Raw genomic sequence first — 27459 nt, 5'->3', positions numbered from 1 at the left:
TAGAAATGATGTGGCTTGGGCCTGAGAACTCGGGGCTGTTGGACAATAACAAACACATAGAATATTCCCAGCCGTGTTAAACTCAACAGTTAAAACATATTTTACTATAAGATGACGGGTATCATCCTCTCCTTTCAACAAAACACGGGGACGGTACATCTCTGCTGGGACAGAAATTACTGTCCTGCAGAAGTAATGGCCACTTCAGTTTGAGAACTACTCCAGCATAAAACACAACATAAATTCTGGTAAATTGTGCCTTATCCTCGAGGTGCTCTCATGTTAGTATAAACACTTCATCTTCGGAGTAACGTCGAGTCTCCATCGCCATGCTTAAGTCTGGTTCAAGACGAGAGAGACATGGACATAATTTGCAGTTTCTGTTCACGGACAAAAATATCATCACATTCAAATCTAGTTCATAGTGCAGTTTGTCACATACAACTATTACATCCATGATGTGAATTCCCCTTGTCTTTCAGAGGGAAAATTAAAGAAGTATTCCCTCATGGTCAAATCCTTTTGGGAACAGGTTACTAACTACCTGCCAAATAGCAAATATTCCTTGATGTACAAAAAAAAAATCTCCACTAAGGATGATGTATTAACTTTAACTTTAAAGTTAAAACATTTATGTAAGGAATGGTGTGCTGCTGAAAAGAATAATGTCAGCACTTATGTAGTAACCGCCACACTCTGTCCCTCTTAACCAGTGGAAAAAGTTATTGTTAGAAGTTGTTTCAGTGGAACTGTCGACTGCGAGATTAAAAGGACCCACAGTACAGCAGAGCAAATCTGTTGAGAGATTGGTCAACATTGGAACATGTTGATCTTTTTATCACCCACTTTACTTCTTGTGTTTCTTTCATAATTTGTTTTGTTGGTGTTTTTCACTCTGTTCATTTTTATAAGCTGAGCAGAGGTAGAAGTTCACTCAAAAGAAAAGATCACAGAGGGCAGACTGAAGAATAATTGGTGAAAAACATATCAAGATTCTGATCTTACTGTAAATATCACGCTTGGTACAATAACTTGATTTAGTCAGGCAGCAAGCTGGAAGCAACAAAAACAATTACAAACGTCATAAAAAAAAAAAAAACTCAGATAATAAAGCTCTAAAATCTCCAAACTGTATATTGTACATTTTACTACCTATTGTTAATAAAGTGACAGTCAGCAGATAAAGCTCTGATAGTTATGTTCTGTTTTGAATTTTCTATATTCTTATTTTACGATATTGTATCTGTTTCAATAAGTCATATTAATTAAAATGAGTAACCGTTCCAACTGAGCTCACCACGCTGAGACGCCGATGACAGAGTAGGACCATCAGTTATATCAATATCCTTTAGTTATCACATTTAGGTAATGAGAGTAGCTGTCAAGGCAGTCGGAGGCCTAATGGACCCATGGGAAAATACTTTACTAGTGTTGGTCATCCCCCAAAGTGCCAAACTCCTCATGTGTGATACTGTTACAGCAGCTCAGTGACGAGAACCAAAGTACCATCACCGTACGTTTTTGACCAGGGAATGACTGCATGAGAACGTGAAGGGTAAAAAATTAAATGAGAGAGAGGCAGGAATTAGTGCCACACAAACACACACCAGCACTGCCTGCTCTCTGTGCCATGTGAATCCAGAACAGTGTGGCAGGATTAGCCAGGTGGCAGCTGCTGGTCCAGCTGGTCTAGATGTCAGAGCCCAAAGTTAGAGAACACTTGTTGGACGCTAAACCGACTCTTATGGCCTCACACAATGGTTCCCTTTCTGCACGATTAGTAACGTAATCGGCAAGTCTCTCATCGGGCTAATGTTTGGGAAGTGAAATGAATTTTAGCTGCTCACTTTAAAAACATGCTTAAAACTATGGGTTTGAGTCAGACAATAAAGCAGCTGAAACATACAAATATTGGACTGAATATATAATGTATATTCTTAATTAGTGATTCCACAGACAAACTTCCATTGGAATAAGTCTAAAAGGATTGAAAAAAACACCCAAATATAATTAGAGAAACATTCAATAGATTCATCAGCAATGATTAAACAGAAGAGGAAATGATAAAAAAAGACCCATATCCTCTCAGACTAAAACCCTCAGGGTCTAATTGGTTGAGTCACAGTTGAGTGAGATGGTATACATTGTCTTGCATCAGCCTTACACCAGAAATGATAGAGGACAACAGGAAGGAAGGATAAGAGAGATGTCCAAAGTTGTGTGGAGTTTGTCCCGCATCCTCTTGGCTCACTGATCTATCTGGAAGAACAACAACAATCCACGTCCCCCCTGCAGTTAGCAGAGGGGACGTGGAATGATTGTGGAGAAGCTTAAAAAAAAAGAAAAGAAAAAAACAAACGAAAAGAAATCATGATTTGATTAAAAAATATATCTATTCAAATTTATTGTTACATTTACTAATAAATTAAAAGCTACAATAGGCTGACTGAACAGCACACACCTCGCACCAACCTGAGGCAGTCGTGAATCCTTAAAGCCACTGAGCGTGCAGGAAAGTCAGTTAGTAAACTAGAAGTCGATATAGTTAGACAAAAGTAATGGATTAAAGGTTGAAATAATTAGCTAAATGTAATGGAAACATAGTTAAAATAGTTAGCTGAAAGTAATGGATACATGGTAGTAATTCAAATGTAAACTTTGTCCAAATTCAACCTAAATTCTGACATGTCAACTAAATGAAAAAATGACTGCAACAACTTTTTTGTCGCGTTACTTAACACTTCTCTTTAAACTCAACCGAAATGAACACATCTGGTGCTGATGAAGAAGTACTTGAGCTCTTCTGATAGGGATCTGGCGACACATCAGACAAAAAAAAAGGTTGGGAACCACTGTTGTGTAGAGGATTAGTTCATAACCACAGCATGTCAGGGATAACTGGCCTATATATCATCAAAACAGAATTTCTGGCAAAGCAAATATCTGATTAGACCAGTAGTGATTCAGTAGGCTCGATGTGAAAAACCTGGTTTCTGTCGTCTCTTTTCTCCACATTACACTGCTTACAAAAACATTGTGCAAAGAGTCAGTGAATGAGCAACTTGTCCAACTGTTTTTGTTTTGTCTGCCTTTCCGGCCACAGTTTCCAGATGGCGAGACACTACAAATAGAAAGACAAAGTAGCTCTAAGACAGCTAGAAAGACACCAGAAACCAAGTGTAAATAAACAGTCACCCCCAAATTACCACTGTGTATTTCTCAGCCCAGTGACGCGTGCACAGAGGAGAGTTTGTGCTTCAGCCACAGCGGACTTAGTTTGAAAAAGGCACTCAGATGATGCAAACAATACATTTTGGTCGTTCATCAACTGAGTAATGTGCTGACTACACTGTCTGTCTTTTTCCCCTCAATTAACTCAAAGCTCTGTGTGTATTTCCATAAGGAGGAGATTAGTCGGGGCAGCATCTCAGGTGGTTTCCTTCATTGACTTGTCCTTTATGACAAGTTACAGCATACATAGCCTGATGGACAGCTTGGCTTCTACAAAATACAGACACAACATTTCCGTAACTCTGCATTTACCCGAGAACAATATTATTGCTTACATGCAACAACTACGAAAACACTGCAACGAGCTGCTGCCAACACGGCTCACCATATCTGTGAGCCAGTTTGCGTAGTCACAAAGTAGATTTCTGCTGGGTGTCGTGTAACAAACCCTTCAAACCTCATCTCATTCAGACCACAAGCCACAGGCAGGCCTCAGATCACACCTACCAAATTCACATATGGCTGTAAAATACCACTTACACTGCCTATGTTGAAGTCCTCCAACCTAGTAAATGCTGGTGTTCACAAAATCCCCTGAAGAGACCAAAATCGAGTGTTAGGCTGTCTCTCATTTCCAACTCCCTCAGCCTGTCTGAGCCTGTCATTTTTAATAGTCATGCTGGCGATGTGGCACTATGAATGGCAATATTAGTCTTTAACAGTCAGTCCATCACTTTGTTCCTTACGGAAATATTTCAACAGCTATTGGATGGATTGCCATTAGATTAGATCATTAGAAATTCATAGGTGATCCTGTGACTTTTCATAAACTCAAACATCTTGACTTTTACTATAGAGGGTCACCTTTTTTTCCCTTGTTCATTCATTATTTATGAATGGAAATCCACAAATGTTGTCCTGTTTGATCTCGTCTTCAGTGTTCAGCTACACCTTCTTCAGATGGAATTAAATGACCTGAGCTCGTGTCTCTTCTGTTTTCCCCAGTGAATAAGTAAATACGTAAATAAACAAATATATTAATTAACAAATACATACATAAATGAAACAGATGAGGAGACATTTAGGCAATGCATGATGCATGGGGGGGGGGGGCATTTCTGCTGAGATAACACTTTCTCCACCTCAATAGCACCACCCACCTCCACTCCCCCCTTTCAGGGAAATGTCAATTAAAAGCAAAGCATCAGTCGAAATCCATAAAAACAGCAAGGATGGTCTCGGGAGGACATCGAAAGGTTTTGTTGATGCTCTTCTGCATCAACAAAATATCTTCAGATTGAAATATTTCAATAAAGACTTCCGGCAAAGGCTTCATAATTTAGCATTTAGAGAAGAGAGAAAGTAAATATCAGAATGAATATTGCTCCCATGGCCAAGACAATCAAAGAAATCGTTGAATCCTCCTCTCCGTATATTCAACACAGGATAGTCTCATCCGCCACAACTATATGTGAGCGAACCAGGGTTGAAGGGAGGATAAAGGGAAGTGAAAGCCTGACTCATTATATACATTATAAATGGGCATGTTAATGTATAGATGCACCATGTGTCATGAATCAAAAAGACCTTCATGATATAATGAATAAAATAATTTACGAAAGTCAGGCACTCAGGAGGTTTACCATAAGGCTGTCTACATTAGTAATTGCTCCAGAACTTTTTAGAAAGAATAATGCATGCTCTGCTATATACACAGAGTATCTGACTTTTCTCCCAAAGCAGAGCAGAGTAATTTGTCTCATGGACACTGAGGAGAATGGAGAAAAATGCAAGCACAGTAAGACAAAGAAAGAAAGAAAGTAAGAGAGAAAGACAGAAAGAAAGAAAGAAAGAAAGAAAGAAAGAAAGAAAGAAAGAAAGAAAGAAAGAAAGAAAGAAAGAAAGAAAGAGCACAGTTTTACATGTTTATCTGAATAATTCTCATTCATTTTTATCCCAGGTAACTCGAACCAATCACTGTCCCACACCACGTGCCTCTGTATGTATAAAGTACACTTTGGCTCGGGGCCTGTAAAGCTCTAGAGGGCTGTTGGGCGGCTGGTGGGGCTGACAACAAATAAATGCACAGCAGCAGCGTACAGGGCAACCAGATTGCTTTTAATGGAAGCTAGACTGGGGGCTTTCACTGTTCTTTTCCTGTAAACATACATAAGTGAAGAGGGAGATCTCACATTACTTTGACTGGCCCGTGAAAATACTGTAGTGAGATAAATAGGTATCACAAGTGGTAATAAAAATATATGACATTGTGTATTGCTGCATTACACTGTGTGTGTATGTGTTTAAGAGGTTAGCGGCATGCCTGGCGGAGAGGAGCAGAGCTGTAGTGCGGGAGAATGCACCTTTGATTCAATCATCACTGGATGATAAAGCAGCTATCAGTAACACATAACAGAGGAGGCAGGAGGGAGAGGAGAGGGCGATGAAGAAGACTGAGAGGGAAGATGCAGAGAAACAGATGAAACTGACGTAGAAAGATGTGAAGACAGATGGTTGATGATTCAAAGAGAAAGAACAGCTTGGAGCAACGCTGGTGAAATAGTAAAAAAGAGAAAAGGAAAAAACAGAGCAGGTGAGGGATGAAAAGGCCCTTGGGTCATGTCGCGTTACTTGTACCTGTACCTGTAAAGTGTGTGTGAATGTGTGCGTGTGTGTGTGTGTGTGTGGCGCCAGCCTAGATCGATGAGGCTCTGACAACGGTTTTCAGGCATTGACCCGCAATCTGTGCACATGCTGCAGGTGCACAAATACGCAAACAAAAAGAGAACACACGCACAGTCCGATTATTGAACACACACTTGCAGTGACACCTTCCACAAGGACATACACAGGTAAACATATGGATCTGCTTAAACAAAGAAAGCACAATTAGGACATGAGATTTATTTATAGCAGAGTCTGACATACATGTATGTAAACTGATGACAAATGTCACCTTGGACACTTCACACCTTTACAAAAGTAGTAACTACAACACACAGGCCTAAACAAAGCTCACAGCGGCGACGTGCTAACAAGCAAAAACTAAAGAGAAGGATTATTGTGCCCAACCCGGAGAGGAGTCAAGAATCAAAAAAGGTAGCACGGAGGAGGAGGAGGAGGAAGAGGAGGAGGAGGAGGAGGAGTGAGAGTGTCATCAGCAGAGAAAGAGAAGGGAGGGAGAGGAGAAAGAGAGGAAAAAGGTGAAAACAGTGGAAAGATATTAATAGTGTTTCACTCTCCTTAAATAGCGACTGCAGGCAAAATGTGTGCAGGTAGGCTGCAGAGCACAGTTCAACACAGCCCAGAACAGGCAAGTCTCTGGGCCCGTTAGTTACCCCCTCCCCCTCCTTCTTCTGGGACAACAAACTTTTCAAAGCAGGAACAAAAAAAACCAAACAACAGACAAACAAATAAGAGATGAAAAGTGCTTTTTCACGAGGAAAGAAGCTGACTGAGCGTTTCAGAGGCTGTAGCACTGCCCAGGAAGAGAGAAAGGGAAGGGAGAGAGGGGGAGAAAACCCGACATGAGAGTGTTGCATAAAAATGAGAGGAATGTGTTTGTTTTCTTTTGAACGCCACAACCTTCACGAATATTACGTGACTAGATCAATTATTTACATAACTGAGAGAAACAGTTGTGTAATGAGTGCTGGTCACACTGCTGACAAAGGCGCAAACTTGGCAGTTTGCATCACGCGCGGCACTACTACTGCGGACACTTCCGCACAAATAATTTGCTTCATTACATACACGCAAAAGTGCCACACACTCTCCATCGCAGACACATGTCTACTACGCAGCCAGACAATCACGCACACATTCACACACCTCACCAAAGAGCCACTGACTGCCACGCTGTTCCACTGTCTGTCCACGGATGATGCATTTCAAACAGAGTGCCAATTAGACTGATACATTTTCCAAGCTGGAGAATGTCACACCCAGTCACAGCAGCTACGAAAGTATCTGCCATCAACACACACACACACACACACACACACACACACACACACACACACACACACACACACACACACACACACACACACACACACACACACAGTGTGAGCACTCTCGCAGACACCAATGTTACATCACATCATAACTGAGTCCTTTGTCTCCAGCTTTGTATTCATTGAAACTATTCCTTTATTTGCACAAAACACCAAGGCTTTTTCTTTCTTCCTTTCACTGAAAGTTTGTTGCTGGCTCTCTGTAACACAGGAATGACCTGAACCCTGAACACTGTGATACTGAAGTATCACACACATTGGATTAAGGGTGCAGTGCTGCAAATTGGAGTTCCTGTAGTCTTTGCATCAGGTGATTTATCAGTGCCTTCAACCAAAATAAAGAAACATTTCAATCAATCTCTTTCAGAGAATGATGTGAAGTTACATTTCATTAACGATATTATTTTGGATTTGGTTGTTTCCAGCCTTTTATTGTTACAAGGCATAATCCTAAATACAAACACTTTGGAATAATTACACCACAAGAGACACTGAAGACACTCAAACACTAAAGATGTTAAATATGTTGTTAAATATGATGTTGTTAAATATTCCTACTGTTGGTTACAATGTATAAAATATCCAATTTAACAAGCAATTCTCTTAACTGCAGAGTCTTAAAAACATTTTTTTAGAAACCAGAGCAGTGAAATAATTTCTGCTTTTGCACTGCAGTCAGTGTGCCTTTGCCAAAATCTGAGGTCATGAGGGCCAGCCCTTTAACACCACACCACCCATTTACCCAGCAGAATATTTGTAATAAAAATACTTTTACATTTATTGCAAGCATGTTATTGTACATACTTGTACATTTTGTGAACAAACATACCCTTTCTGGACAGTTGTAACCAACTCCAGTCCACAAGCCTGAACTAAAGCTGCACTAATCAGGGGTTGCTCATAATGATCCACAGGGAATTATCACCCAACTGCAGTTACCCTCAGCTCCACAAAGACTCTTATTTTGGTTCCCTCTCACTGAGGTCTCATCAACCTCATTTCCTGCTGTTTTCAGTGATAAGTTCTGCTAAACCCACTGAACGCTACCTGCACAGGATCAGACAACAGACACATTTTGCAGCAAGCTGGTAAGAAGCATTTAGCTAAGAGCCAGATATTTCCTCAGGATATGATAGAGAACAAAACCAGAGATAAAGGAAGTTATTATTGGCCTTACATTCATTGGTTAGCAACTGTTTGATAAAACATTTGCCAACAGCTTTATAAGGTGATAATATATGTTAGTGTTATGTTTATGGCTTGTTGTCCTGTCCTCCGGATTTAACAACAAGATACCATCTAGCAGTCCATTTTTGTGACTACTTATCAGGGTCAAGAGGCCTGAGGCCTATCCCAGCAGGCATTTGGTGAAAGAGAGGGTACACCTGAACTGGCTATCACAATCACAAACCTAAGTGTGACCAACAAGAGGCACGATACTTATATTAGCTGTTAATTAATGTTCATTTTAAACTGTACCTCAAGTTACTCACAAATCCCCAAATACAATACAGAGCACATGACCATGGTACCTTCAGTGGCAGTTCTGACCTATACTGACCCATACTTAATCTTTCATATCTGCACCATGAGAGGCTTTCTTCTCATTATCAGTAATGATTCATTAAACAAATTGATTCAAATTAACAGAATTTTAATGTTTCTTGACACAGTTATCTTCCAATGTTGTCTTTATCTGTACAGATAAATTCAGTTCTCATAAGTATTCAATTTTTTTCACACATACGGTACAATAAATATACTGTTTATTACAGATTCATGTAGAATAGTCATTATAGTGAGAAGTGCACTGACAGTGATGGTCTCTGGTGCCTCAGTGACATGTTTCTTTGCAGATGTGTGGTATGGGTGGTTAGAGACTGAAGAAATATGTCCAGTTGGTCACATTTCTAACCAGTAAATGGAGCGAAATTAAGGTAGGACCACAGAGAAAGGATAAATTCATGACGGTTTCATGAGTGCTGGGAGTGTGTGTGTGTGTGTGTGTCTAAGCTGATCTGGATTAATAGTAATAGCACACAATTTCTTGGTGACCGGTGGTGCTTTGGCCCGATGGGAATATCAGATGAGTGTGTTTCTTACGACATCAGGACAATTCAGTGTGAAATTGTTCACATAAATTATATATATGTATGTATGCGATGACGGAAAAAGAGGCTGGAGAACTGAGATGTGATTTATATACATCGACATCAGTTGTCCACTAAAGTGGAAAAAATGGTGACTATCATAAAGACCCGAATGAGCTTATAATTACACGTGAACACAAACACACACACGCACGCACGTACAGGATGTACAAGAAACGGTGGAAAAACAAGGAAAGTTATTTCAAAATAAAACAGGAAATAAAACAAAAAAAAAAGTCCAAACAAAGAGTCCGTTCAGGGTAGATCATGGTACACACAGACACACATACACGCACACACGCACACACACACAACTTAGCACTGCAGCCCAACGCACATGTACTCAGAAGACCCGCTCCATTGTCTCTGATGCTCTTTCTGATTCATGCTCTTTGCTGCTTACGCACTTGTTGTCAGTGAAGAGTACTACACAGAGCTGGGAGATGCGACCAGGGTGCAGGCGAAGTGCTGAGAGAGCGCTGACATTTAGCTGTGGTATTGTTACCAGCAACCAGCCAATTAGCACAGAGTCAACAAACCCTTTAGTAGGTGTACAGGCTGCCACTTCACACACCAGTGTGCTTTTATAATGCTGACATTTAACCATCGCAAGCTCAATCTTCACAAAGCTTGGATCAGCAGGGCTGGTGGTTGGGAAAGGGTCACTGTTCATAGCAAAGATTGTAAACGGGAGGCAGAAGGGACATGTGACATTTCTGAATATGTTTTCTATAAAAATATGCTGCACTGAAGAACTTCAAACCCTTGACCAGAAGACGTACCAGTAGAAGTCAGGACCCAATCATGTGGCTTCTCCGAGGTTTATTGGAAGCGAACCACTCCGGCGACCCAAAACACACAAACACCCTATACTCCTTTTACCCCCCTCCTTGACCGGGGCTACGACTGAATTTCAGGCCAATCATCATTACTCTGTGACAGGTCTAATCTTGTTACTATGGCAGCGGGGATCTCCAGTGATGGATTACAGAGGGTCAGGGGCAGCTCTCCAGGATTGAGAAACAACAAAAAGAAAGCAGTGACTGTAACATTTGAACTCGTGGTAATAGGATTGGCCCAGAAGTTTGAGGTAAGGGGTGTGAGAAAGTGAACCGGGGTCACACACAACCCCGGTGGTCAGCGGATCTCTAGGAGGGGATCACAATGGTTGCAGTAATGTTAAGGCCAGCGTTACTAATACCAAGATTGGGGGTGATTTAAAGCACTGTGTGAAAATGATCACATCTGAATTATTGCTGCATGTTGTGCACAATTTTATCAAATACTGGGCGACCTTTTTATAATTTTCATTATCAAGATTTGAGAGTTGATAATGAATAGGGACAACTACTGAACTATATCTCTACTGAATTATATTTGGCTTTGTTTGGAGACAGGAAGTTGCTGGACTGGAAGACTAAGGAAACCAGCAAATATTCCCATTAGAGAAGCTGCTTAAAAATGACTCAAAATGATCAACTGATAATCAGAATTGTTACTCATTAATTTCTCCTCAATTAATTAATAAATTTATCAGATAATTGTTGCAGCTCTAATAGACAATGAGTCTGAGTTACTCTATAATGAGCAGTAAATCAAGATTTCTGACACTTGCAAATCATTGTCATTTTCTGTTATAATACACAAGTGTAGAGCTGCAGAGGGGTAATTTTAGTATCTGCAACATGTGCCACAATTTGCCACATGCCATAGGTACTTGTGTTTTTTCATAGACACTCCTAAACAGGCTCTGTAGCACTACAACTATGTTGTCCGTTGGTAACCACAGCAGCAACCCCATGACCGCGAGGCTGGAGTTCCGTCTTTGATGGTGATCCCTCAGTTGGTATGGGACAGATATGCAGTGTGTATACGGATGGTGAGTTCTGTGCTGAGGACCTAGAGTCCGCCTCGCTATCTGTCTGCTAGCGTTATCTTTGCTGTTACTACAGTCAAACACTGGTACCCAGGTCACATCACATGGAGGGGCTGCACTGTGTTACTCCTCAGTCCAGTGTCAGTGCTGCTATCCCTCCCTGTCAAACTAAATCTTTGTGTCTGTCTCTGCGTGTCTTTGTGTAAAGTAGTGTAGTCTCTTTATGTTGTGTGTAATTTTAAGACAGAGTCCAGAGCCATGTGAAAGAGACTTACATCACCTTCCAGTGAAGCCCCGCAAAAACCACCTTTCACACGAAGATACCACACTTGCTGAGTTTTTGCCAGATTACACAACCACTTTTTGAGCTGCAGCTATAACCACAAATGAAGCACATTGGCCAATACTGAGGATTTGCTGTTTTTTTTTTTATTATTATTATTTGTTTTTTAGTCCTTGTACTTTGAGCAATATCACTATCCACGACAGTGGGCAAAAGAGCACAGCTAACATAGGATGTACTTCCTTGCAGGATAAAGGGCACCGCTCCTCATGTACCGCTGCAGTAAACAGTAAACACGTAGCCATGTTTTTACTTAATTCATTGCACAACTATATCACTCTCTAAAAACTGTTGACCCTTGTTCGCTGACTGAGCACAGCACAGGAAGTATGTTTTCAACGCCTGGACTTGGCCTTCTGTTTGCCTAAAGTCTGAGTCATAAATATCTCATCCTTGTACAGTGTGGTGTTATTTTTTTCCCTTTGACACATATCCCCCTGTGAACGGACAAAAACATGGATCAGGATAAAGAGCATTCATAAAGTTTACACTTTCTGTCCAAATACCAAGTCCCTCCTTCATGTTAGTAGACTGGATACTCATCAACATAACTCAGTGCCTCCCACACAAGATTTCTAATGTCAGCATCTGCCTTTAAGATTTCAGTATCACAATGGACGGATTATGTGAAGCTAATAATATGTAACAACAACATGAATAACATGTAAATGATTCTCAAAATGTACCCATGTCCTCCTCAGACTCCTCTTTCATCCACCCCCTCTCACATTCTCACCCTAACTTTCCCCCTCTCTTTACAATACTCCCTCTGTCATCTCCTCCTCTTCCTCTCTTTAGTGTAGCTGAAGCAGAGCCAGGACCAGAGTGGACCACTTGTGGGCCTCTCAGCCACACCCGCCCCCCTCTTTAACTCATTACAACCAATTAGATGACAGACCAGGGAAGGCAATGGCGGATGAGAGAGAGAGAACAGAGGGATAATACTCTTCTGAATTATTCATCCTTTTACTGAAATTCACCCTACCTCCACCCAGCTCCTGCTCTCTCAATGCACTGATCCTCCTCTTGTTGCTATTCTCTCTCAGCACTGTCGCTTCAGTCTCTCACTTGACTCTCTCTCACACTACGTCCACAGTAAAGCCCAGGGTATGCTTGAAACAAACTAGTTCGTACAAAGTGATTGTAGCTTTTCCAAATGGCCATAGGGCAAAAGCCTGCCATCATAGATTGGGAGGGGATGTAATTAATTGAAAAAATCAGGATAATTTCAGTCACTCTCTCCTCAAAGGCATCCAGCTGTGGCTGAAGCAGCTGAAGAATGAAAAGTTCAAACTCAGCCAACTTTCTCACCTCTCTACCTCTACCTCTCTAGGTATGTATTCCTGACTACTGCCCTCAGTTTTATTGGCCTGGTCTGAAGTGCCCTGTGCAGGACACTGCTCAGACGTCACAGGACACCAAAAGGTCTGGCAGCTGGGGGCCGAAATGATTGATTGAACGCTGATAAGTAGCAAAGGCTAAGAGAGAGAGAGAGAGAGAGAGAGAGAGAGAGAGAGAGAGCGCTAAGGAGAGATAGAGGAAGAAAGACAGAGAATAGATACAGTACAGTAATAGATGTATAGATAGAAATAGAAGTGAGGGAGAGAAGGGAAAAGTAGCAACGACCACAAGGAGTGAGTATCAGACAGACAAGGAGATAGATAATGAGAAAAAATAGTGGACAAGAGACAGAAAGAGGTGGCTGAATAATGGATTGGACAGACGAGGGGACAGTGAGACGAAGAGAGCCAGAATGGAAAAGAGGGAGAGATGAGGTATCGTCTGTGAGGTCTCATCACACACTTGCTGACATTGCTTTAATCTCAGGGCCAAGAGAAGACCAGAGGGTCCACCGACACACGCACACACACTGTTTCACGGCGAACATGACTAGCGGCATGTAGGGACAGATTTACTGCGTGTTTGTATGTGCACGGAGCAGCGTTGGCAGCTGTTTTTTTTTGCAAAGGGAGTAAGAAAACATGAAAGTCAAGCAGGACTCCTGCATGACATCATAATATACAAAAATGAGGACAGTTTGATGTGACAGGTTTATGTTTATGTTTGTATCACACACTTAACCATAACATAATCCATTACGTTGTAATACATTTCTGTACTTTCTACACCAAAATCTGTTTTGACATCAACTGAAAGGTTTTCACCATCAATAACTCTTCATTATGTTCGATCTCTGCTGTAAAAGAAGGGATGAATTAGTGTGATGTGAGGCCAGAGCAGCAACAGATGTAGAGGACTTGGACAAAGTCTCTCTCCCTCCTGCTCTCCTTATAGTGACTGTTGACAAGGAACCTCTTCATGTAGTGAGCAACCAGGATAGAAACAATCAAGACAAAAGGAAATAAAAACGTATGAGGAGGCATAGAGGGAGAAAGAAAGGGGTCAAAAAGCAGGCAAACAGACGCAGCTGAGATAAAGAGAAAGCACAAAGTTGTTGGAAATAGAGATACGAAAGCAAAGAGACAGATTACAGCAACAGGAACTGAGAAACTGTCACACAGGAGTAGAGGAAATGACACTGCGATCAAGTGAAGCAATTGTGCAAATAGGACATTTTAGAGGCGGAGGGGGCCGAATGCAGGAAAAACACAATCTCACAAGAGTAGGAGGCAGCCTGTGTAATTATGGCTCTGTCGTTAACATTTGATTATTGTTTATGCTCTGCCCACAGTGCCATTGGCCAGGCATTAACACACACACACACACACACACACACACACAAACACATACATACACACATGCGCAGGCGCTATCTCCATAAACCTGCACATGCATGAGTGCACACACATTTTGCAAATGTACACACGCCAATCAAGACCTTTTCTGACAGCATGCGCACTCAGCCACATGAGCGATGGCACACACACACACACATACACACATAGTATATACTCACATTGCAAAGCGCTTTCTGCAGGCAAGGCAGACCTTATAAATACTGTCCTACATTGTGATTTTGTTTGAGCTCCGTCTCCATGGTGCTGCTTCCTCACATGTTTATAGTGACGGCCGTTATAAATTAAAATGATCTTAACAACACTTAAGCTAGGTCGTGCATGCGGGCTCAGCCAGTCAGGGACAACAGGAGAAAGACACAAAGGCCTATCCTGGGCTATCCCAGGATATAGAGAGACAAGAGACAGAGACTGAGCAGAGAGAGCAGGAAGACGTTCAGGAGAGAGGGAAAGAAAGAACAGGGTTTGCTCCAAACGGCGAGTAAGATATTAAGCAGTTCTTGACAAAAGGTATACTGAAAAACTTGAGGATGTGTTAGTCATGGTGGTTTGTGTGTGCGTGCCTCTACAACTATGCATACACATCAGGTATCCGTGCACAGTCATGCAGCCTCCTCATCCTGAAAACTATATCTACAGTGCTCACGTGCCTGATGGGGTTCAAGTTACAAACATGTGGACAGAATAAAATCTAATACCAGAAATATAACCAGCCAGAGACACAGTCTGATGTACAGACGCTGTTGGGTGGCTGGAACCGGACGCATCAATGAGATCCACCTCTGAGGGAAAATGCACCACAGATGATCTGCCTTTACTCACACAAAATGAAGTTCAATTTTCATTCATACATTATATTCAAGCTTATATCATAACAAGTTACAACAGTTTAAATATGTTTGTCTACTTTCACATTTTAAAACATCATGAATTTAAGTAGAGTTTTCAATTTACCTTCTTGCAGCCAAAGAACCAATAAATACCCAAAAACAAGTGTTGTACAATATGACAATATATACTTTGCGGTAATAGAGCAGATCCCTGAGCATATTAGGCGATTGTGAATTATATTCAAATCAATAACAAGAACTGCTTTAGTGGATTTTATAAATTAATCCATGTGATGAAGCACCTTGATTTGCCAGCTGTTTCATTGTCTGAATCAGTCAAAGACAGACAGACGCATGTGCTTATTTTATCCATAATTGCTTATAAACAGTTTCTTAACAGATTTTCCCATAAAATTAATAATGGGAAATAACGTATATCACAATCAAGTACGACCTCACTCCAACTGACAAATAACTTGAGTTACTTAACATCTCACTTCAAGCTTCTCGTAGGTCTCTGGAGCCTTTTCTGAAAAACTCATTTCCTGTTATATCTAGATTTCGATCTGAGTTGTGCACCACAAGCTAAACCTTTCATGCCTCAGTTTCATTACTTGTCAAGTAGACCAGTAAAGGATTTGCTTTCCCACATTTGTATAAACTACCATGTTAATTCCTTATCAGCGGTTAGCTAAGCGTTAGTTTCCACATCACTCAGTATCTGCTGATCATTGGCACGTGCAGTCACAGCTGCCCATTAGGGTCAGGCCTTAAGTGTGCTGCTGAGAGATAATGGCTAAGCTAAAGCTATTGATTTAGCCTTATGGCTTTCGCAGACGCTGGCGACACACAGACCCTGCTTCCTAAGCACTCTGCAACACTCTCACTCACACCGAAGGCCTTGACGAACACAGCGCCCTGGTCTGCCCCATCCATCGAAGCCGTGATACTTTTTGTCACTGAACAGACAAGTGAAAGGTGGAACTATGGAGGCTCAGTAACCACCTGATTGTGGACAGTGGCGAAAAAGCTTGTGTGAAAACTCACATGCGGAGCTGCCGGACATGGTTACTGTACAGGAGGTGTCAGTGTGCTCAAGCTGCGGGCAATTCCCTGACTTTGTATACAAACAGGATTTAGTAGTGGCTGTTCAATGACGCAGCAACTGTGCAACATTTACAGAGGGTGACAGTACAGAGCAACTTTCCCATGGCTTGTGACACAATACATTTCCAGTCAAAAGAGAGTCCGACATTACTGGCGGGGCTGTCTATTGTAGCCAAAGTCCTAATTGTCCTGTTTGACCTATCTGCTGGGTTGCAGGGGTTTGACAGTCCTGTGCCACATTGATTTAAAACAGGAGAGTGTGAGAACCAAAGCGGTGGCAGCATAGCAAAGACTTCCAAGAGAAGGATCCTGGAGCTGCCAAGACGAAAGGTGTTGGGAGACATTTTGCAGTGAAACAGAAGGAGGGTAATATTGATCAATCAACACAAATCAGGATTGAACGAGTGCAGGGAAATCATGTCTAATGATATGTCTCTCTTTTCCCACTTTAATGTATTGCGCAAACCTAGCCTACAGATTGGGGGTGGGAAATTTCAACACTAAAGTTGTTGGAGTGAAAGTGTAAAGCCAGCCAGCATCGACAACATTGTTTAATCTCATTGTCTCTTTTTTTGTTTTAAACTGGCTGGACAGCTGATTACACGTTTTAACATGAATAACATTAAAGCAAATTTCCCCATGCATGTGTATTTGTACCTGTGGGCAAATCGCATTTCAACCCTTTTCACACATCCATCTTGATTGGGAAAGACCTTTTCTACTCTGACATTTTGTTTTGTTGGGCTTGTTCGAATTAGCTGTCAATTTGTATCTTCAAACTGAAGTTATACCTCCTTCTCAGCATCACTTGTATACACAGAAATGTGTCAGCAGCTAAGAGGAACATGTAGTTTGGACAACAATCTAGTCTCCTGAGCGCACAGGGGGATACACTGGCAAAAATCCCAGAGAATTAAGAAAGTCTCTCATATACAGCATTTTGTTTAAGTGAATGACTGCTACAAGAAGATGACACGACAATTTGTCAGTACTTTGCAGCTCCTGTGGTGTGTCTACTTGAGAAGACTCACCACCACTGCAGAAATTGCAGATGCTATATATTGCAGAGATGTAATAATAAGATATAAAGTAGAAGGGAGCTGGGAGGCTGCCTCTGGATTTTCCTGGCTAGGAAAGCAGATCTGGAGTGTTTAGAGGGTCTTGACTAGTCAAAATAAACTCTTGGCATTTCCCTTAGACCCTCCCGGCCAAATGCCACAGTATTTCTGGAGCGCTTCAGTGACAACATCATTACATAAACACAGATTACTGCAGATTAAGGGGTGTCAACACCCCTAATGATCGCCTATCTGCATTGTCTGGGGCTCAAGGTCTCTGCTGTGTGTGTGTGTGTGTGTGTGTGTGTGTGTGTGTGTGTGTGTGTGTGTGTGTGTGTGTGTGTGTGTGTGTGTGTGTGTGTGTGTGTGCATGTATACTGTATTTCACCTTCCGCCTTTTTTGCGTTTTCTGCAATGCCCAGTAACTAAACAACAGTAGTTTGCTTTCCTGCTATGAGAATGGTGTTTGTGTGGATATGTATGTGTGTGTGTGTGTGTGTGTGTGTGTGTGTGTGTGTGTGTGGGTGTGTGTGCGCGCGCGCGCATGTCCTGTTCCCAGGTGAAAGTGAGCACAGGGAGCACGGCTGGATATTGGGGGGAAACCTGATTCCTGGTCAGCCATCACAGGACAGACAGTCCCCTCCCCAGGGAGACACATTTTGCCCCGAAAGGAGAAATTAATACAGCAACTAACCTCGACTCTCTCCTCTCTCAAACTCACTGCTGTTCTCCTCTCCATACCTTTCCCTCCATGCACACACAAATCCCTTGTCCTGTCACAAGTCCTCGTTTCTTTTGAAGAACGATAAAGCCTTCAAAACAGTTGACAACATGTTTTCTTTACATGTTAGTCTACTGTCTCTGTGCCTACTGTGGGTTCCTGACATATCCTCCCTGTTGGCTTGGAAGGCACTACCTTTCAGTCCAAGTCAAGAAGCGTCTGCCCTGCTGAAGTGTCCTTGAGCAAGACACTAGATCCCTACCAGCTGCGGCTGCTGTTGTAGTAGAGGACAAGCGAAAAGAGAATTTTCCTACAGGAATCGATATCAGTATCATATTATCATTGTCATTCATCCTCAGCAACCAATATCATGCTCCATGCTACTCCTTCCTCCTTCTTTCTGCTTGTCCTCTGTGTCACACTACGGTGTTAGCAGGTAGCAAGCCACTCTACGGAAAAATAAAGCCAGAGCGGGGCAGGCGAGAGATTAAAGCAGTTGCTGCAGAATGTGACGGGCCACCGAAAGAGACATCAGGACACAGGACATGAGACCCTCAGGCAGACGGTGGCAAACACGGGCCAGGTGTAAAAGTGGTGCAGGAAAGACCTCAAGATTTTCAAAAGGTGAAAAACAACATCAGGAGAATAGAGGCATGTGCCACTACTGTAATTAGTGTAATTTAGTAAAGTAAATTAAATAGTAGTCAACACATTTCCATTAAGGAATAATAAATAGGAAAAATTGATCTTCAAACTATATTTTTTTAAATATTATTAAGGTATTCCTTCACTAAAGTCTACTTCCTTAAATACAACTGAAAAGCAAGGAAGGTTTTAGCATATTTTCAAGCAGAAAGAAAAGGCTCTATTAGTGGCATTGCTCCAAGAAAAGCCTTTAAAACATTGTGTTATATCAGATGAGCGATGAACTGTTGCCCTCTCAGGAAGCACAGACACATCTGGTCAAGACATCTTGACTCAAAAATGACCTTGTGTCTGTCAAAACCGTGTCTTTAAAATCTCAAGAACACTGCACCAATCCAGTTACTCTAGCCTTAATCTCATTAGCAGCTCGACTGGATGTTGGTTCCTCCTTCAGTCAAATCAAAGGAAATGCCAAAGATGCTCTATCAAAGAAGCATTACTGAGGCTGCACTGGTGGCGAGTCTGTGCAGAAGACTCTGAACACTGAAGATCCTGAGTAAATATCCAACGATTGTGTAAAATAGGTTTAAGGTAGTCACAACTCCTAAACATTAGGTGACGTGAGTTTATTCACTCTCCAAAATGATGCTAAATTTCTTGACCAAATCGTCAAATTTTAGAGGATTATTTTCCTCATCAATTAAATATTAAGTGTCAATAAAGTGTTAGAAAAATAGTGGGGAAAATTTTTTTTATTATAATTTCCCAGAGATGGGCCAACCCCAAAGATATTAATTTTTCTCTAATTTATTATAAAGAAAATCACATTTGTGAAGATGAAACAAGAAACTGTTTGGCAGTTTTTCTCAAAAATGATTGAAATGATTAATCAATTATCAAAATAGTTTTCAGTCAATCAACTAATCAATTAATGGACTAATCGTTTCCGGCTTACTGAATGCATGTGAAATATTTATGTATATATTAATGTATTTATACTCCACATTTTAGATATAGAAGATCTTGCACACTCTTTTACATTCATTTACGCAAACAGAGCCTTTTAAGAAAGAAGTTGACCAGCCAATCGGGACTGAACGAAAGAAGGGGGGGGAGAGCTAGAGAGACAGTGAGGGAGGGGAGGTCAATTAGACAGGGTGGTACAGCAAATGAGAGATGATATTCCCACTGAGGAGGAAAGGGAAGGAGGGAATGATGGAGCAGAGAGAGAGAGTGAAGGAAGAGCGAAGGCATTTGGGCCGTTAAGGATTCTTAATGGAGCAGAATTTACACAAGCTGCTGAGGTGAACAGATAAAAAAAATAAATAAAAAAAACAGCAGCGGTAAATGAACAACAAGCGTCCAATCTGCAGTCCTGAGCAGGTTAAAAACCCCACACAAAGTGCCGAGTAGCTTTCTCCCGTCACCATTTTACGGTGCCACTTCCCCCTCCACTCCACCCTTCTTTCTCTGTTACTTAGTCATCAATAAAAACGCATTCATGTGCTGACTAAAAAAGCAAACAAAACAAAACAAAAAGCTATTTTCTGATGTTACTCTGACCATTAATAATAAAAAAGGTCCAACACCAAGCACATCAGTGGTTTTTGGAGGATGCTGGAGGGGGGGGGGGATTTTAGTGGATTTTGTGTCGCGTGGTTGAAAACCTGGAAAAGCAGGCCGCAATGTTTCCGCGACCCAAGCAGATTAGCTTGCTCAAAGTGGAGACAGATAGACAGAACGCATTCAATCAGCAAACTGTCTGAGCTAAATGAGTTTAATAATGTCAGAGAGGCAATTCAACTTTAATGAAAAGCTTGCAAGATGGATTCAGTGTACAGCACAAAAGAAGTGTGAAGAATTAACCATTACCATATTGATATTTCAAAGCCCGTTTGAGCAAACCATCTGTGGAGAGGTTATGGAGAGCATCAGGCCGCGAGTCGTGCTGTTGGTATCTCCCTCCACATCTATAAATAAGATGGCTTTAGGCTCAAGCTTTCATAAACAGACACCATCACTGGTGCTTGTGCCATAAAAGGTTAAGGTGAAGGGATTCCCACACACCATGGAGACTGAAGGGTTTATCTGAGAAAGATTTATCTGACATGAGACGTGTACTTTGGAAATTTGTTAAGCTATTGTTTCAGATCAAAGGGAGAGAGAGGGGAGTGAGTGTCCAGGGCAGTTAATTTCTGGAAAAGCATAAACAATGCATTATTAAAAGTTGCAACAGATTCACGAGCACTAAAGTGATCTCTCATGCATTCAGTTATTAAAGAGTGAAGTGTGTTGGTTTAAGATTTCATCCAATTGGTAGTTTGCAAGACAGACATCTTAAAGGAAGTGATTTAGTGATTTAAAATAGGATTTGAAATGAAACTGAAGCAGCACAGGTGAAGTAATCCGGACTTTTTAGTTTCTATCATGGATATGGCAAAAAACACTTGATCTAACACATGATAGGCCACTGTTTGTTTCCTGTTTCAAATTTGCTTTCTTTTAACCACAACTTTACCAAACTACTAAACCTCCTGTTTATTATTGTAACCATGACGACAAAGGACCCCTAACCTTTATGATGCAATCAGTTTAATGATGTTTCCCTAAAAACTGGCAGGGTCATTTTTGACCTAAACCTAACCAAATCGTGAGCACATGGTTGTCACATCATAAAGAAGATTTATCTTTCAACAGACAATACGACTTTCATCATCCAACTGTTTTCACAGGCAGAGAATGACTCCTTATGACAGGTAAGCTCATTTTGATATGTTAAATTCATGTTATCCTTTAACTTGAGCGGAGCCAATGAACATGATACATGATATTCTCGAGAACAAATTTGCTAAATTCTCAATTAGCCTGTCGGGGGGTGTTAGCACAGAGCTCCTCATAAAACAAATACTTTTCAAGACACGTCTCTCTTCCCTACTCATACAGATGATGCTGCTCAAGCTCGAGTCTAAAAAGGCCACATTACTCCCATGTATAATTATGCCCTACATCTCTGCTCCACCTCTGTAGACATCAATAATACATGACCGGTATATTTTCACCCTCCTTAGATACAATCAATCACTCTGGCTGGTCAGTGCTTGGTCTTGATCCTTTTTCCTGTAAATCCACATGCAGTATTACTGTGTTCAGGCTGGGGACCAGAGGAATGCTGCATCAAGCCACAGACTAACATGGAGTATGGCAGCCAAAGGCAACATCAAGACATGACGTGGCTTCTTGGATTTCCACTGTGCTGGTATTAGTTGGTAATATGCAGTATGATCTGATCAGAGGCTGGTGGCCTAGACTAGACTTCCATGGCCCCAGAGGACCTCCTGCTGGGATGAATTACTATGGGAACAACACGCGGCCTCATGTGATAGTCTATATGTGGCACTGCCTATGGCAAGAAGGAGACAGGGGGTCAAAGGTGGGGGGGAAACACTGAAACCAATCCTTCTGAATGTCGTGGGGCATCTGCCAAGCTCAGAGGACAAGTTTACACATAGATACTGCACATGCATAGAAACACACACACACACACACACACACACACACACACACAGACACACACACACACCATACATAGAAATAACAGGGCTAGCAGTAGAGCTCAAATAATAAGTCAATTAAACATATAAACTTAATCTGCAACAATTTGATAATCTATTATTCATTTAAGTCCATTATCGTGCAAATATGCTCATCATCCTCTGGTTCTTTCTACGTTTCATAAAATTGTAAACTTTATATCTTTGTGTTTGTGTACAATGTTGCCACATGCACATTTGTACGATACAGTGGGGTACTGTTTGTGTCTGAACTATGCAGATTCTCAGATACTCCGACATTTTCTTCAAACCCAAATTTTCTTGCTGTGCCACTGGCACTGAAACGTTAATGGCTATAAAGAGCTCAGACAAGCAGACCAACCCTGCCGACATTGTACGTTTACTGCAGGTGAAAAAAAGCAAAGGGATTCAAAGGCGACAAAGAGGTCTTGAGCTTTTATTGCGAGTGAGTGAAGGGTCCATAACAAGACATGAGCCACTTAACATTTCAAATGGTCCACGCATCATTTGAACCACAGCCTCAGTGAGTGCAAGAGCCTGCTGTGTGTCCAAGCAACCGAACAGGTTGGTGAGCAAAAGAATTTTGTGTGGTCATAGCGTTTCTGGGAACACAGTTGTCTCTTTTAATAAGTTTCTGTGTTCTTACCCCTCCCTTTTTCCTTGGTAATGTAGAAAACAAAGGCTTTTGGTTGGAGTCTGTTCATTTAACTAATGCCAGGACTTCAGGAGGAGAGGAGAGGAGAGGAGAGGAAAGTAGAGGAAAGGAGAGGAGAGGAAAGGAGAGGAGAGCGCCGGTTCTGAATTAGCATACAGCTGTAACACTTGCAGGAGAGACTGTCTGAGGAAGTGTTTCCTGCAGAGGAGACAGTTGACATACAGATGTGAGACAGTTTACAATAATGTAACCTGAACCGCTTAGAAGGCAGGATGTTAAAACTACCCGAGACCTTTATCTAGCAGAGAAAATCTGTCTCAGTGAGGGTGCATCTTATGTGCAGCTGTGACAGCAATGAGGAGGGTTGAGGAGTGTGGCGGGACTTAAGTGGGTGCCTGTGGAGAGACATTACAGTGGAGAGCTACCTCACCCCTCTTCCATAAACACTCCAACACACACCTGCAAAGAGAGGCTCTCCAGAACCAATGCATCTGTTTCAACATCCCCCGTTACAATGCAAGACTAATTAAAGAATCAAGGGAAGTTAGCACAGCGCCCTACACAGCAGTATACGGCTCAATTCAATTACAATAGATCAACGCCGCCTTAATTGAGCTTCATCGTGTAATAAATTTGCCTCGCACATGGTTCAGCTCTCAGCATGGTGAGTGCCTCACATATAATTAATGGAAATAAATGCATAGCTGAGGGTGATGATGCCCTCAGGTAGACATATGTGCACCCAACATATTTCATGTGAAACTGCAGAGGTTTTTAAAAAGCCTTGAGTCTCAGGTATATTTTGTAATCCATTCAGAAGGCGACATTAAACAGGCCATTACAGAGGCAGCTCACTTCCAAAGTCAGTCCACCTCCGTCTTTGAGGCCGTGGCATCTGAAACACGATCTGGGCACCTCCGAGCGCCTGCCCTGGCTCTCTGTCAGAGAAATAACAACAATGGCAGAGCTGCCATCCACTCCGACACCCAGTAATGTCAAGGAGAATGTCACCAGCAACCACCCGGAAAAGGCCATTGCTTTTAATGAGGAACACCTCGCGTGGTACATGTTGTTTTGTGTGTGCTGCAAAGACATGTTTGCAGTCTCGTGGGAAGAAAAAATGAAAAAACAGAAAGTAAGAAGTGAAAGAGGTGGAGGCTAGAGTTTGCATTCAGTAATGTCCCAAAGACGTATGAAGAGAACACGCATGAGAGTCGTGGCCCTGCATTGGGATTTCCCTCTGTTATAAACACATGATGGCATTGGCAGGGGGACAGCTGTACTTGTCTAAACAACGACACAGAAAGCATGGCCCGGTCCAAGGAGCCTCCACACATAATGCTCTGTCCACTATGTGCCACACGCATACACTGCTGGAAGACAGCTGCTGGTGCACAGCTGTCTTGGGCTTCACTTAAAAAGAGACTAAAACCCACTTAGGCAGGTGTAAATATGAGTGAGTGAACTTTGGCTTTCAGTGAGACCTAACATTCAAACCTAGCTTTTTTCATTCTTTTTTTCCGTTAAGATATCAAAAAGGTTAAATTCAACTTTGAAAAGATCACAAATTCAACCAATTGACAATTCAGTGCAGTGTGGTTTAATGTCATGATTAAATGAGCACTGCATGTTTTCACATTATAGTCCTGGGCTGTTGGTCTGTCAGAGGGGAGCAGGCACGGCTACCAGTCAGCTCATCCTTTTCCAGTGTTTACATTTTGTTTATATTATAGAGCATATGGCACAGAGGTACTTTAAAGCCCTGACAGAATACTCTCTACAGTGGGGGGGTAGGGGGTGGGGTTGCTTTCGTTTGAGATCTATGTTTGGTACATCTGTTTAATTGGTGAAATTTTACCTGATCAGGTTAATAAGCTCTCATGTTGCAACAATCGAGTTCACTCTACATAAAGTTTAAAGTTTCTTAACCACACCTATAACTATAACTACACTGGTGTTGTTTTACTTCCTGTCATGGCAAACATTTCCAGTACTTCATTCACACTTGTTATTGTTATTATCATTGTTATATGTTATTCAAACTCATTAGTCAAGCATGTCAACTTAAAGAAAAACAGAAACTTACTGCAAAGTAATTCAATGAAAAAATATGACTATCAGCAGGTTTCAAAAATGTTTACAAGGGGACTTTGAATGGATTTGAATAAATTCAATTTATTATCCAAGGTTCTCCTGATGATTTAATCAGACAGTGACAAGAGGAAATTGAACACTGGACCCCGTGTTGAGATGATGTATGGCATATGATCGTGCTAATTGCCGCATAAGCAACTCTGCTTGGTTAATTGGAAAATTCATCAAACGACTGCTGGCGTACACTGATAAAAACATGTGATTGGGGAAACGTGTAATGACGCTTATATCGTAGCATGTGGCTTCATTCACTAACTTTATGAGACTTTAAAAAGTTATATTTACAATTTAGACAACTGAAGAAAGAACAAGTGAAGTTTTGGATGTGTTCACATAAAAAAAAACAATCGCAAGAGTGATGGTAAACTTACATGAACGCATGGTAGATGAATGCCCATCCTCTTGGTCTCTCCAGCACGTTGTACAGGCAGTTTTGCAACTTTCTGTAGCGCTTGCTTGAGGCGGATGAGTTGGCCCGGGGTCCAGGCGGCCCGGTCAGCGGGGTGCCCAGCAGACCTGTGCGGTGAGACGGATGTCCGCGCTCCGGGGTGGACGGCTCGCTTCTCTCCGTGTGGACAGCGGTGAGAGCCACGAACTCTACCCGCCTGTCGTCGTTCGGAGCCGGGGGCGCCAGCATTCTGATGCCGCCGTTGTTTGACGGACTTCCTAACATCTTCAGGCTAACACGATTAAACTACATAAGATTTGACACTTTTTCACTGGATCATCCGCAGGGGCGCAGAGCAAAGTTTAGACCAAGTCATAGTCCTGTTTGTCTTTGCTGTAAAGTGGACTGAAAGTAGTCTACCGATCAGAACACATGAGTAAATATCATCACTGCTATCTCAAAGCATCTGACTGGTTTGTTAAGCTATGAAAGTTATCTGCAGATCAAGTCACGGTCGAGCAAGAAAAGATGCACAAGACTTGGACAAGTGTGTCGCGCTGAAACGTCAGCGACCATTGTTGAGAGTCAGATGAGAGACGTAAACAGCGGGGTGCAGAGAAGTAACTACACGCGCACTAACTCCAGGAGAAATATGAAAGTGAGCTGCTAAGGACCTGCCATCACTTTGCAGAAATGACAGCACAACCTAGCCTCAACCATCCATTCCTATAAATACACATGCAGTTACAAATCACAAAGCAAGCAAACGCAGTGGTCACGCAGTAGATCTGTTATCTAAACCAACGTCATTAACCACAATTACTTCATTAAGTTCGCCTTAGCTGTCTCTGTAGTTTTAACTGGCAGACTCAGTCTCTCCACAGCTGCTAACATCAGCCTGCCCTCGCCTCCTTGTGCGTCTCTGTGGTCCAGCGCTCCTCCGCCCCGGCAGGCGGGGTGCAGCGCGCAGAAGTGAAGACCATCAGTGTGATGTCAAGAATCGCAGACGACCGAACTCCGAAAGTCTGTAGAAAGAACAGGCAATTGTCTGCATCTGGTTTGCAAACGCTTGCAAAGATGGAAACCTCCTTCCTCAACGGGGAGTTGACGTGCAGGAGCAGAAGCGCTGGCGCGAGGCGAGGACTCTGGGATGCACGCAGTGACGGGGGGATGCAGACCGGACAGTGACTCTTTTTTTCTTTGCTACTGCTGCTTATGCATATGCCCTAATTGCTGCATAATGATTATTAAGTTATTATGTCAGTTTCTAAGCATCAAAGTGCACGAGGTACTTTGTTAGTTTGTAAGTTATAAGGCAATTACAAAACATTCTTTTTCATTAGTCATGGGTTGAAGTAAAAGTTTCCCTTGTCTTTCCTCTAATTGAAAATGTCACTTGTGTTTATTGTGGGAGGGGGGTTGAATCCATGGCTACAGGAGTTTGGGACAGCAGAGACAGGTGCTGGGGGACACAGCGACTCTGACCACAACAGCCTCCACCTCAGTGCACAGAGCTTTCTAAATCTATGACTGTGACACAGACACACAGGCTTGTGCTTATGACACAAATACTGGAGTTATGGAGCACAACGCCCTGTAGAGACATCACCTGTCGGAGGGCCTCTGAGGAATGCAATGAGGCGGTCCCCAAACTCCTGTTGGCCTCATTGTGTCATCTGACCACTGAAAATGACATCAGCAAAAGCCAAAATCATTCACAGCGAGCTGTTTTAGCTCTGTTCAGCTACAACAGAAACACCAAGTCAAATGTAAACATGGAGGAATTTCCTGATTCTTCAAAACAAAGAATGATTCTGCTCTTTTTCTCTGGTACCTTATCACTCACACCTCTGACATCTACACAAGTACACTCTTGTGAAATTAGTCTTGAATAACATGTTTATTATTGGCTGCATCAGACAGAGAAACTGATCATGAACCTCAGACATGTGTTTGG

General features: G+C 42.0%; 1 protein-coding gene across 2 annotated transcripts in view; it reads right to left on the bottom strand.

The window, feature by feature from the left end:
- Positions 1-26912, bottom strand: part of kcnq4 (potassium voltage-gated channel subfamily Q member 4) — a 42497-nt gene extending 15585 nt beyond the window's left edge. For both annotated transcript variants that reach the window (XM_022747090.1, XM_022747091.1), the window contains exon 1: positions 25486-26912. In XM_022747090.1, the coding sequence (XP_022602811.1) occupies positions 25486-25787 (302 nt within the window). In that variant the 5' untranslated portion in view covers positions 25788-26912. The remainder of the gene's footprint in view (positions 1-25485) is intronic.
- Positions 26913-27459: the final 547 nt, after the last annotated feature.

Source organism: Seriola dumerili, unplaced genomic scaffold, assembly GCF_002260705.1.
Source record: "Seriola dumerili isolate Sdu_G_001 unplaced genomic scaffold, Sdu_1.0 BDQW01000110.1, whole genome shotgun sequence".
NCBI classification, from domain to species: Eukaryota; Metazoa; Chordata; class Actinopteri; order Carangiformes; family Carangidae; genus Seriola; species Seriola dumerili.
This window is presented reverse-complemented; position numbering and strand designations above follow the sequence as displayed.